Source organism: Palaemon carinicauda, chromosome 19 (genome assembly GCF_036898095.1).
Source record: "Palaemon carinicauda isolate YSFRI2023 chromosome 19, ASM3689809v2, whole genome shotgun sequence".
Taxonomy (NCBI): Eukaryota; Metazoa; Arthropoda; class Malacostraca; order Decapoda; family Palaemonidae; genus Palaemon; species Palaemon carinicauda.
In genome coordinates this window covers 40,516,126-40,529,921 of record NC_090743.1, presented here as the reverse complement: position 1 = coordinate 40,529,921, position 13,796 = coordinate 40,516,126, and the positions used below count along the sequence as shown (strand labels likewise).

The 13,796-nt window shown below is 43.0% G+C and overlaps 1 protein-coding gene across 1 annotated transcript in view; it reads left to right on the top strand.

Moving 5' to 3' along the window:
- Positions 1–13,796, top strand: part of Pbgs (Porphobilinogen synthase) — a 100,000-nt gene that overhangs the window by 56,716 nt on the left and 29,488 nt on the right. Inside the window, exon 4 of the mRNA XM_068393523.1 lies at positions 8,435–8,569. Within this exon, the coding sequence (XP_068249624.1) occupies positions 8,435–8,569 (135 nt within the window). The remainder of the gene's footprint in view (positions 1–8,434; positions 8,570–13,796) is intronic.

Genomic DNA, 13,796 nt, shown 5'->3' with positions numbered 1-13,796 from the left:
CCTCATGCCCCACAACCTATTCCTTCCCCTGTAGTGGTTGCTCCTGATCCCCCTTCTAGCACTCAACAACCTTCGATGGCAGATATGATGCGTGCCATCCAGGCTCTGGGTGAGAGAGTCGAGTCCTTGGCTAGTGACCGTAACCAACTCATGGCAGATGTCAAGGAGTTGAAGTGCAAGAGTGCAGTGGGTAGTGATAAAGTGAGTGGTAGTGTTGTGGAAAGTGTTGTGGATAGTGTTGCGCTTGAGGGTTCGTCTGTTCGTGCCTGTCGTCCTCCCAGTCCGGGACCTCTTGCAAGCTCCCAAGCCCAGGGGAGAAGCAATGTCGTACGACCAAAGGGTTCGAGAGGCTTTAATCAGCGAACAGACGTTCCCTCTGTGGTTTCGGGCGTATCTAACCAAGATCGCCCCACCCACACGAAGACGAGAGAGCCCATTTATTCCTCGTCTGCGGAAGAGGTTTCTCGTAAGAAACCATGGACCAAGGTCTCGCGGCCTCTTAAGCGCAAGTCGGTCCCTTCCGCGCAAGTCCAACGGCCCAGTTGTAGCCACTGGGTCAGTTCGGACTCGCTGCAGTCTTCCGACGACTGCTCACCTCCTAAGAGAGGCAAAGCGGTACCGCATCAGGCAGTAACACCGTCTGTTGCCGCACCTGCTCCTGTAGACCCTAAGTGGTCTTTGCTGCAGACCATGCAGTCACAGTTAACGTCATTAATGCAGGACTTTCGTGCGGAGAAGGTTGACGCTGCACCAACCTCTAGCCTACAACCACCCACGGTTGTGCGTCCAGTGGACGCTGAGGCGACCTTCTCCCGCACTCCAGCTGTGAGAGTCCCGCCACCCATGCGTTCCAGTGTACCCTGCCAGCCGCATGTTGACGTTCAGCGACGCACGGAACCTTGCGTTGACGTTCGCGAGTTACAACAACAGCCTAAGTTGTTTTGTTTTGACGCGGTGCGTCAACCTCCGCAACCCAGTGTGGTTACCTCTACTCGCCCACAGCAGACTAGACAGTCTGGAGTAGACGCTTTGCGTCCCCGTGCTGCTATGGTTGTTGCCAGTTCACAGACTGGGCAACAGTTCCATGACGTTGCGTCCGGTTCAGTCACGCGTGCACCCGGGCTGCCGGACTCAGCTGACCAGCCGATTCCTACTCCTTTGCCGCTTCCTCCTCAGTTTTCAGATGATGGACTCTCTGATGATGACGACGCTGCACACATTGACGACCCACATACGGACATCGACGAACCCAAGACCACGCAACCCTCCTTGGACTTTAGAAAAGTTCTTGCGCTGTTCAAGGAGATGTATCCTGATCAGTTTGTATCTGCGGCTCCACGCTCTCCTCCGTCAGAGTTTGCTTTAGGCACGCAGTCATCCGCGCCTGCCTTTACGAAACTCGTCCTCGCCCGCTCGTCCAAGAGAGCTTTACGAGCGTTAGGAGATTGGATGCAGTCCAAAAAGAACCTTGGGAAGACAGCATTTACGTTTCCCCCTGCGAGACTCTCTTCCAGATCGAGCGTCTGGTATGCCACGGGAGAAGTTCTCGGCTTGGGAGTTCCTGCCTCTGCCCAGGGCGACTTCTCAAGTCTAGTAGACTCTCCCCGCAGGCTAGCCATGAGACGCTCTAACATATGTTGGTCTCCTTCAGACTTAGACCATCTGTTGAAAGGAGTTTTTAGAGCCTTCGAGGTCTTTAACTTTTTGGACTGGTGTCTGGGAGCTTTGAGCAGGAAGATCTCCCCTTCTGACAAGGAAGCTTCCTTGCTCATTATGTCCTGCATGGACAAGGCCATACGTGACGGATCCAGTGAGCTTGCGGCTTCGTTCGTATCCGGGGTCCTCAAGAAACGGGAAAACCTTTGCTCTTTCCTGTCAGCTGGAGTAACACCGTGTCAGAGATCGGAACTTCTTTTTGCTCCTCTCTCAAAGTGTCTCTTCCCAGAGGACTTGATAAAGGAGATTGCTGCCTCCTTGATTCAGAAAGACACCCATGACCTGGTTGCGTCCTCTGCCCGCAAAGCCACCCCTTTGCCTACCGTGTCTAGACCCAGGATGGACACTCCAGCGTCCAGATTCATTCCGCCCTTTCGTGGCAGAGCCTCCAGCAGAGGAGGTGCTCGTGCCGAAGGGAGACGTGGGAAGAAGAAAGGTACCAAGTCCTTTAAAGGCAGAGTCTGACTGCCACCTTCTTCAGACAGCAGTGGGAGCCAGACTCTAAGAACTTCTGGCAGACCTGGGAGAAAAGGGGCGCAGATGCACAATCTGTGAAGTTGCTCAGAGAAGGGTACAAGATCCCGTTTGTCCGCAAACCCCCTCTAGCAACGTCTCCCATCGATCTCTCTCCCAGGTACAGAGAGGAAGACAAGAGGCTAGCTTTGAAGCAGGAGGTGTCTCTCTTACTAGAAAAGGGAGCGGTAGTCAAAGTCCGGGACCATCAATCCCCGGGCTTCTACAACCGTCTCTTCTTAGTGGTAAAGAAGACAGGAGGGTGGAGGCCGGTGCTAGACGTCAGTGCGCTGAATGTCTTTGTCACAAAGCAGACGTTCGCCATGGAGACCACAAAGTCAGTTCTAGCAGCGGTCAGGAAGGAAGACTGGATGGTCTCTTTAGACCTAAGGGACGCATACTTTCACGTCCCCATCCACCCAGAATCCCAACCTTTTCTGAGATTCGTTTACGAAAAGGTTGTCTACCAATTTCAAGCCCTGTGCTTTGGCCTAAGCACGGCTCCTCTTGTGTTTACGAGGCTGATGAGGAATATTGCCAAATTCCTGCATTTAGCAGATATCAGAGCCTCCCTCTATTTGGACGACTGGCTTCTAAGAGCTTCTTCCAGTCGTCGCTGTCTGGAGAATCTAAAGTGGACTCTAGATCTGATCAAGGAATTGGGTCTCCTGGTCAATATGGAAAAGTCCCAACTGGTCCCATCCCAAACTATAGTGTATTTAGGGATGGAGATTCACAGTCAAGCTTTTCGGGCTTTTCCGTCGGCCCCCAGAACAAGTCAAGCCCAGGTATGCATCCAGAACATGCTAAAGAAGGAACGATGTTCAGTCAGACAGTGGATGAGTCTGATAGGGACGCTATCATCCCTGGAACAGTTCGTTTCGTTAGGGAGACTACACCTCCGTCCCCTTCAATTTCACCTAGCTGTTTACTGGAAAAAGGACAAGACGCTAGAAGCGGTCTCGATCCCCATTTCCGAGAAGATGAAGTCATCACTGACTTGGTGGAAGGACAGTATCAACCTCAGAGAGGGTCTGCCCCTGGCTGTTCAGACCCCAACCACGTTCTCTTCTCGGACGCATCGGACACGGGCTGGGGTGCGACATTGGACGGTCGGGAATGCTCGGGAATGCTCGGGAACGTGGAACTCGAATCAAAGAACGTTACATATCAACTGCAAGGAGCTACTGGCAGTTCATCTGGCCTTGAAAAGCTTCAAGTCCCTCCTTCAAGGCAAAGTGGTGGAGGTGAACTCGGACAACACCACGGCCTTGGCGTACATCTCCAAGCAAGGAGGGACCCATTCTATGACGTTGTACGAGATCGCAAGGGACCTCCTCACCTGGTCAAGAGATCTAAACCTTTCTCTAGTAACGAGGTTCATCCAAGGCAATATGAATGTCATGGCGGATTGCCTCAGTCGGAGGCGTCAATCATCCCAACAGAATGGACCCTACACAAGGATGTGTGCAAGAGACTATGGGCCACATGGGGCCAACCTACCATAGATCTCTTCGCAACCTCGATGACCAAGAGGCTCCCAATATATTGCTCACCAATCCCGGACCCAGCAGCAGTTCATATAGATGCCTTTCTACTGGATTGGTCCCATCTAGACCTTTATGCATTCCCCCCGTTCAAGATTGTCAACAAGGTACTGCAGAAGTTCGCCTCTCACGAAGGGACAAGGTTGACGTTAGTTGCTCCCCTCTGGCCCGCGAGAGAATGGTTCACCGAGGTACTTCAATGGCTGGTGGACGTTCCCAGAACTCTTCCTCTAAGAGTGGACCTTCTACGTCAGCTACACTTAAAGAAGGTACACCCAGGCCTCCACGCTCTTCGTCTGACTGCCTTCAGACTATCGAAAGACTCTCTAGAGCTAGAGGCTTTTCGAAGGAGGCAGCCAGGGCGATTGCTAGAGCAAGGAGGACATCCACTCTTAGAGTCTACCAGTCAAAGTGGGAAGTCTTCCGAAACTGGTGCAAGTCGGTATCAGTATCCTCGACCAGTACCTCTGTAACCCAAATAGCTAGCTGACTTCCTATTATACCTGAGGAAAGAAAGATCTCTTTCAGCTCCCACTATCAAAGGTTACAGAAGCATGTTGGCAACAGTCTTCCGTCACAGAGGCTTAGATCTTTCCAACAACAAAGATCTACAGGACCTCCTTAAGTCTTTTGAGACCACGAAGGAGCGTCGTTTGGCTACACCTGGATGGAATTTAGACGTGGTACTAAGATTCCTGATGTCAGAAAGGTTCGAGCCACTACAATCAGCCTCCTTTAAAGATCTCACTTTAAAGACACTTTTCCTGGTTTGCTTAGCCACAGCTAAAAGAGTCAGTGAGATTCACGCCTTCAGCAGGAACATCGGATTTTCATCTGAAACGGCTACATGTTCTTTACAGCTTGGTTTTCTAGCCAAAAACGAGCTACCTTCTCGCCCTTGGCCGAAATCGTTCGATATTCCAAGCCTTTCAAATATGGTTGGAAATGAACTAGAAAGAGTCTTATGCCCTGTTAGAGCTCTTAAGTTCTATTTAAGACGAACTAAACCTTTACGAGGACAGTCAGAAGCTTTATGGTGTTCTATTAAGAAACCTTCTTTGCCTATGTCAAAGAATGCAGTTTCCTATTATATCAGACTGTTGATACGAGAAGCTCATTCCCTTCTGAATGAGGAAGACCATGCTTTGCTGAAGGTAAGGACACATGAAGTTAGAGCTGTCGCTACTTCAGTGGCCTTTAAACAAAATAGATCTCTGCAGAGTATAATGGACGCAACCTATTGGAGAAGCAAGTCAGTGTTCGCGTCTTTTTATCTTAAAGATGTCCAGTCTCTTTACGAGAACTGCTACACCCTGGGACCATTCGTAGCAGCGAGTGCAGTAGTGGGTGAGGGCTCAACCACTACATTCCCCTAATTCCATAACCTTTTTTAATCTTTCTCTTGAAATGTTTTTTATTGTTGTTTTTGGGTTGTCCGGAAGGCTAAGAAGCCTTTCGCATCCTGGTTGATTTGGCGGGTGGTCAAATTCTTTTCTTGAGAAGCGCCTAGATTAGAGGTTTTGATGAGGTCCTGTAGTATGGGTTGCAACCCTTGATACTTCAGCTCCTAGGAGTCGCTCAGCATCCTAAGAGGATCGCGAGGCTCAGTAAGGAAGACGTACTTAAAAAAGGCAGAGTAATTGTTCAAGTCGACTTCCTTACCAGGTACTTATTTATTTTATGTTTATTTTGAATAACTGCTAAAATGAAATACAAAATCCTTAGCTCATAATAATGTAAACAATTAATGCTGGTCTCTACCCACCCCCCTGGGTGTGAATCAGCTTATATAATCACCGGCTAAGTTTAATATTGAAAAATGTTATTTTTATAATAAAATAAATTTTTGAATATACTTACCCGGTGATTATATATTAAAGGACCCTCCCTTCCTCCCCAATAGAGACCCAGTGGACCGAGGAGAAAATTGAGTTCTGTGTTTACATTGAGTACTAAGTACCTGCACGACAGATGGCGCTGTTGAAGTACACCCCCTACCTGCATAGCGATCGCTGGCGGATTTTGAGCGTAGAGTTTTTCTGTCGGGCAGCAGAGCTGCAGCTTATATAATCACCGGGTAAGTATATTCAAAAATTTATTTTATTATAAAAATAACATTTATGTATATATGTATGTATGTATATATGTAGGTATGTATATGTGTATACATATAAATATATATATATATATATATATATATATATATATATATATATATATATATATATATATATATATATATATATATATATATATATATATATATATACACACACACATATATATATATATATATATATATATATATATATATATATATATGTATGTATATATATATATATATATATATATATATATATATATATATATATATATATATATACATATATATATATATATATACATATATATATATATATATATATATATATATATATATATATATATATATATATATATATATATATATATATATATATATCTAAAGTAGGAAGTTGTGATGTAGTTCTAAGGGAATAGTATGGGAAATATGTCTGGGTAATAAGCAAAGCTCTACCTCCAGTTTGTTTCTTCATTATGATCAGAGATAAATGTAAACAAAACATTGGTTGCCATTTTTTAACGTGCTTTTTAGCGTGTTTAGGAAACGCATGATATAAAATTGCCTTTAATATTTGTGCCTGTTTTAGTTTAGGGTACTGTAGTACATGCATTAAGTGTTCTGTACATTAAAGGGTAGTTTGTTAACTACTACGTACAAGGGAAGGTTTTAAAAGTCTGAATATACATGTTGAATAAATAGGTAAATATGGTGTCACTACTTCGCGGATTTTCACCTATCGCGGCCGCGTCTGGAACCTATCTACCGCGATAAACGAGGGTTCACTGTATATAATTTCTAACAATTACGTACACAGGATTACTACTGTATTGAGGTGATTTTAGAATTCTTTTCTCTTTGTTTGGTAGTCAAAGTTTTTTTCAACTACAGTACAGTGTTGTGTATTACCAGCATTTCTTGAAAGGTCGCTGAATCCTTGCAAATGTAGTTGGTACAATTATAATTTCAGATTCTTATTGATAATGATGATAATGTTACACTGTGATACAAACTCCCCTGACTTTTACAAGAGCCACCAGTAAGGTTTTTTCTGATTCATTTTAACAATATTACTAGCTAAGTTACAACCCTAGTTGGAAAAGAAGGATGCTATAAGCACAAGGGGTCTTACAGAGAAAATAGCCCAGTTAGGAAAGGAAACAAGTCGATTAGTGTGTCCGAGTATACCCTCAAGCAAGAGAACTCAAACCCAAGACAGTGGAAGATCATGGCGCAGAGGCTATGGCATTACCCAAGACTAGAGAACAATAGTTTCATTTTAAAGTGTCTTTCTCCTAGAAGAGCTGCTCAGCATGTCTAGTCTCTCTTCTATCCATACCAGGAGAAAAGTAGATTGTTGGGAGTAAACAATTACAAAATTTTCCATGTAAAACCTTCAATATTACTTATACAACTTGGACATTTTTCTTATATAGGCTGTTGACAAGTCTAATGTGTATGAGATTTTCCTAACAATTTTGCTAAATTGTTCTTTAGACCCAATCATCATCTTTACCAACATTTTTACGTCCGATTTTTCATTCATTAGGCTATGAGCAACGTTCATCGGAACAGTACACTTTTCTGAATTCTCAGGGCCTTTTCTTTATCATGGTCTGATTTATGATCATTCCTACTTGTAGCTTTTGCTAAAACGTTATGTATTCACCCATCTGTTTTTTTTTAGTTTTTTTTTGTTTATTTGTGAGCAACTTTACACAAAAACTACTCCACCGATTTTGACCAAATTTGGTAGCCATGTTAGGTATGACCCAAGTATGAATCTGTAACATTTTGGATAAAGTACATGAAAGTACAAATGTGTAGCAGTACTTTTAAAATAATCATAATGTTAAATAAATGGTAAATATTTTGTTAGTTTATTTGTTGTTTGTGAATGTTACATAAAATATACTGAACCAATTTGAACGAAACATGCCAGACATGTTGGGTATGGCTCAAGAACCAATCCATTAGATTTTGAAGGAAATACATTGAAGTACAACTATGCAGGGGAGTTAGGGAAAAAAAAAAAAAAAAAAAAAAGACGACTGCTTGGCAGGGCAAAGGCATGCTTTCTACTGAGTGCCCCTCTAGTCTTTTCACATTGCTTATATATCAACTACCTTTTAAACAAGCTGTTTCATACCCCATTTTCCTTATATGTACAAACCATATACAAATATTTGTGAATATATATGTATAGTTTACAAATAAGTGTGAATATGCTTTATTTTTAAATGTAGAAAATATGCAAATATGCTATGCAAATTTTTTATGCATTGTTTGGGTGCTTTTTTTTTTCTTCATTTGATTTGACATAATGACACTCAATAATTCCTCCCGGGCTCTTACACTCTTTATTTCATTCCATTCTATCTCAGCCTTTTGACATCTTGTTTTATTCTCCAGTTGCTAGGTACCACATCCCTGTGCAACTTCCTATTGTCCTGAACTCAGGATTTTTTTCCGTAGACCAAAAACTCTTGCGTAAAGAAGTATTCTTTCACCCTATATATTTGTTTGATACACAAGACATTGTATTTTTTAATTTCAGGTGCTGCTTTTTGGTGTCCCGTCAAATATGCCAAAGGATGAACGTGGTTCCAGTGCTGACAGCCCAGATACACCTGTAATACAGGCTGTCAGGATTCTGAGAGAAAAATTTCCAGACCTTGTGATTGCGTGCGATGTAAGTATTGAAGTCTATGATTACAACTTGTAGCGAATGTTTTTATTAGAGCAGGCTGATATAAGTTTCTCTTGAGATGTTTTATATTCTTTATTTGTTTCTTCTCATGTTTTTTGTTTCCTTATTTACTTTCATCACTGGGTTATTTTCCCTGTTGGAGCCCTTGGACTAAAAGCAAACTGGGGGTGTAGCTTAGTTAGTAATAACAACACCAGTACAGTTTCTCTCTCTCTCTCTCTCTCTCTCTCTCTCTCTCTCTCTCTCTCTCTCTCTCTCTCTCTCTCTCTCTCTCTCTCTCTCATATATTTGGTGATGTTATGAAGTTGTGCAGAATACATTATAAAGATCAAGTGTTATTAAATGCTGGCATTATCTTAGAGCATTGAATAAAATGAACAAAGTTTTTTTTTTTAAATATTAGTGCCTTATATCAGTGTCCATTCACATGCATTATTTTGTTCTAAAATAATTTAAGGATACTTTTAAGTTGTATTTCTAGGATCATAGGATTAGCTCCTCAGTAAGAGTTGAAAATTGGGGCTGGGTCTAAATAGAAGAGTTTAGAATGTAAGATGGAATGTAATGCAGCTGGAAAGCCAAGGGATGTTGCAAAGTCTTCAGTGTTGTCTGCAGTGTGCTTCTTTTTATGCAGTGTATGCAGACCCCTCTACAGAGTGCAGTATGAAACAAGTCATTAATATACTGTATAGTCTATCAGAAGATTTTTTTTTCTTTGTACCCACAGTCGGTTTTAGTGTGAGGGTATAATCATCGCCTTCTACGCCTGTTGACGCAAAGGGCCTCTGTTACATTTCACCAGTCGTCTTTATCGGAGATTTTAAATCAATACTTCTCCATTCATAATCTCCTACTTCACTCTTCATAGTCCTCAGCCATGTAGGCCTGGGTCTTCCAACTCTTCTAGTGCCTTATGGAGCCCTGATGTATTTTAGAGTAGGAATTGGACTGCAATAAGATCGTAGCAAGTTGGCCTCACTCGGAAGCATAAGTATTTGGGACTTAGTTAGCATAACTAGGGATGGCTCTTACCAACAAGTTGGGATCAACAAAATTCTTGTTGACAAGTAAACTTAATGGTGGAAGATCGTAGAAGATTCCATTTGGCTGATGATAACTTGGATATAAAAGAATAATCGATAAATTAAAGATTATGAAACAAGAAAAAATGTCTGAAAGCTTGAGTATTTTTTTTCAAGTATTTATTAAATAGATAAATCAGTTACAGCTGTAACGGAATTGAAATTATGATATCAGTCACACAGTTCAAGCAAAATACAAAACAGAAATCTTGAGAATTTTTCTAATATATGTAAAAGTATTAGAAATGAAACTATAAGAGAGATTACTCAGACAAAGGAAACTATAAGAGAGATTACTCAGGATTAGAAATGAAACTATAAGAGAGATTGCACAAGATTAAAAATGAAACTATGAGAGATTACTCAGGATTAGAAATGAAACTCAGAGATTATTCAGGATTAGAAATTAAACTATAAGAGAGATTACACAAGATTAAAAATGAAACTATGAGAGATTACTCAGGATTAGAAATGAAACTGAGAGATTATTCAGGATTAGAAATTAAACTATAAGAGAGATTACTCAAGATTAGAAATGAAACTATGAGAGATTACCCAGGATTAGAAATGAAACTATAAGGGAGATTACTCAGGATTAGAATGAAACTATGAAAGATTACTCAGGATTAGAAATGAAACTATGAGAGACTACTCAGGATTAGAAATGAAACTATGAGAGATTACTCAGGATTAGAAATGAAACTAAAAGAGAGGTTACTCAGGAATAGAAATTAAACTATAAGAGAGATTACTCAGGATTAAAAAGGAAACTATTAAGAGTGATTACTCAGGATTAAAAAGGAAACTATTAAGAGTGATTACTCAGGATTAAAAAGGAAACTATTAAGAGTGATTACTCAGGATTAAAAAGGAAACTATTAAGAGTGATTACTCAAGTGCTATATGCGGATGCAATCATGTTGAGGGGTAGATGGAGATGGTTTGGGCATGCTCTTCGCACTCCCTAAGAGAGATTAGTTCACCAAACGTTCAGCTGAGCTCCACAAGGCACTAAAAGAGTTAGAAGACCTAGGCCTACATGACTAAGGGCTATGAAGTGTGAAGTAGGAGATGATGACGGGAGAAGTATTGATTTAAAAGTTCAAGATAGAGACGACTGGCAAAATTTAACCGAGGCTCTCTGCGTCAATAGGCGTAGGAGGAGATGATGATGAAAAGTATTTGTAACACTACCAAAGAGTAAAATATGACTTGATATCAGAATGACGTATATGTTTGCTTTGCCAAACATATTTCTCTCATGGTTTTAGGTGGAAAGTGTTTACATTAATCCTTTATACATTATTTCATTGATTAACTTCAAAAGTTCAAAGTTGCAGCAGTCTTTTTATAGTTTGTATATGAAATATTTGTTTTAATGTTGTTGATGTTTTTAAGATATTTTATTTTAATTGCCAATTGCTTATTATATCATTTATTTATTTCCTTATTTCCTTTCCTCACTTGGCTATTTTTCCCTGTTGGAGCTCTTGGGCTTATAGCATCTTGCTTTTCCAACTAGGTTTGTAGCTTAGCTAATGATAATAATAATAATACATAAGTAGATGTTGATGTTGAAGACTTCCTCATCCTTTGGCTTATCAGACTGCAAACCTTGTAAGGCTTTGTAGATATTTTGAGTGGCACCCAAAATCTCCACAACTTATATTTTTTGGGGGGTAAAACAATTATTAAACAGTACTGATATAGTTAGAAGTCTTTCTTTACAGTAAGTATGTGAGATAATTAATTAATTACTGTTTTCTTCATATAATGTACATCATAGTATAAGTATTCATCAAATGCAATGTTTTATGTGAAATGTTATAAAAGATATAGGCAAGAGATTCATTTGACTTGAACTTGAAGCCGACCTTAGTTATTATCTAAGTTTTTTAATGCCTCAATGTATAGATCTTAGTCAGTTAGTGGGGTATATAAAATTTTAGCAGTACTGATAGTTTAAAGATGGTAGAGAATATTAATGAAAATGAATTGTCAACGGATACCGCATTTCCATATTTCGGTGTGTTAAGTTGGCTAATTAGTGTAAAGTAGGAGCTACTTCTAGACGAATGGTAGACTTTTAAGTTTACAGTATAACAAATATACAGTCCTTTTTCAAGCTAGTATTCAATCTACCTTGGCACTTCCCCCAATTTTTGGGGGTAGGTAGCATAAAAAAAAAGAACAAAAGGGATATTTCTTCTTTTTACGGGTATTATGGATAAATGGGCTACTAGTCGGACTGGAAATTCAATAACTTATTTTTTGCCTGTGACTTTTAAACCTTATTTTTTGCCTGTGATTTTTAAACCTTATTTTTTTGCCTGTGATTTTGAACCTTATTTTGTTCCGTAACCGAAATACAAACCACGCTATTTACATTGGGTTTACTTTCGGCGTAGCTGAAATTAACGAGCCAATAGATTTTAACGAGGGTTAACTACCCCCGCGCTAGTTAGCGTGGGTAGGGGAAGGGGTAGCTTGCTACCCCTCCCCCCCCACACACCGGTGATTTGCTTCACTTTACTTTTGGCTCGGACAATGTGCAGACGTGTCTGTCTATCGTCCTCGTTATTGACAGCCTTAATCTTTTCTTTGCTCTTCCTCAGCTGTGTGTTTGAAGTTGGCTTCGCCCTTTGGTATTCATCATGCGCAAGTGGCCTGGGATCGCCGGCCACCCTTGGGGTACCTTCATGTCGGCGGTGGATACCGATCCTCACACCCTTTGCCCGCAGTGTCGAGGCCGACGGTGTGATAGGGAAAATACATGTACAGTAGTGAGAGTAGGGAGTGGTCTGCCTCCCAGTGGGAAAGGTTTGCCCGCCGTCGTAAGAAGAAGTCCAAGAGAGACCGTTCTCCTTCTGGGGTTGCCTTGAAGGAGGAAGGCTCTCGGGACTCTTCTTCCGCCGCCCAAACCTCCTCCGAAGCTCCCCCTCGTCCGGCTTCTAGTGAGAGGCCGCCGAGTGGGAGCGCAGGCCCTTGTTCTGTTTCCCGACCTCGGTGTGCGGGAGAGGGCGTCGCCTCCCATAGCGGGGCGGCTCCCCCTCCTCCTCCGGGGGAGGATTTTGATAATGTTGATTCTGTGTCTAATGATGATCTTTTTCAGCTTTGGGCTTCCTTGGGGCTTAAGGGCCTGCCCTCCAAGGAAGCCCTGTTTGACCTTATTCAGTTGGGGGCCGCTGTCAAGCAGTCGCCGGTGATAGCAGAGGTAGATCCTCTGTCTATCGTCGACGTCGTGGTGGCAGAGGCTTCCGACGGGTCTGGTCAAACCTCTGCGGCTCCTGATGTTGATGACGTTGCTGAAGGCTCTCCTCCCCCTTCCGAACATCCTTCGAAGGGGGCAGGGGGTCCCACGGTCTCTCCTATGGCTAAGTCTTCCCCTCGGGGGAGCGCTCTGACTGAGACTCCTCTTCGGAGGACTGATGATCCCGACGACCTCCCTCGTGGCCGCCTTCGCCGTAAGGCTCGTCGTCCTCTTCACCGTAGGGGCCTCCCGTCTCCCCGTATAAGGGTGTCAAGAGGCGCCTCTTCGAGTCTTCACCTCCTCCGTCCTCTGATGGGGACTCTCCTCGCTGGGAGCAGACTGTAGCAGCCGCGTCCTTAGACCTCTCCGGGGATCGTTCACGTTCTCCCACGCCTACCAGACCTTCCACTTCCTGTGCAGATGGCCAGCAGTCATCTGATCTCGACAGCCGACGGGCACCGGTCCCTTCGGGGCAAAGGGATGTTGCCCACGCTGTGGGTGCTTCCCTTGCGCGTCAGGGTTCCCCTGCGCGCCCTCCTGCGCGTTCACGCGTAGTAGCGCACCAGCGCTCCCCTGCTCATCAGTGCTCTCCTGATCGCCAGCGCTCTCCTGATGGCCAACGCCCCACTGCTCACCAGCGCTCTCCTGTGGACAACGAACATCCTTCTGTTCCTGTTGCGCGCCCAGCGCGCCAACGGTCTCCTGAGAGCACAAGATCTCCTGCTTGTCAGCGCGCACCTGCGCTTCCAGTTCCTGACACGCGCCCTGTGCGCCCACGCGCCCTAGAACTCTGGTTCGGGACACGGGCAAGGACTCAACTCCTCGTGATCCTGCTCGTCATCTTTCTCCTGCACAGCAACGCGCATGGTCTCCTGCG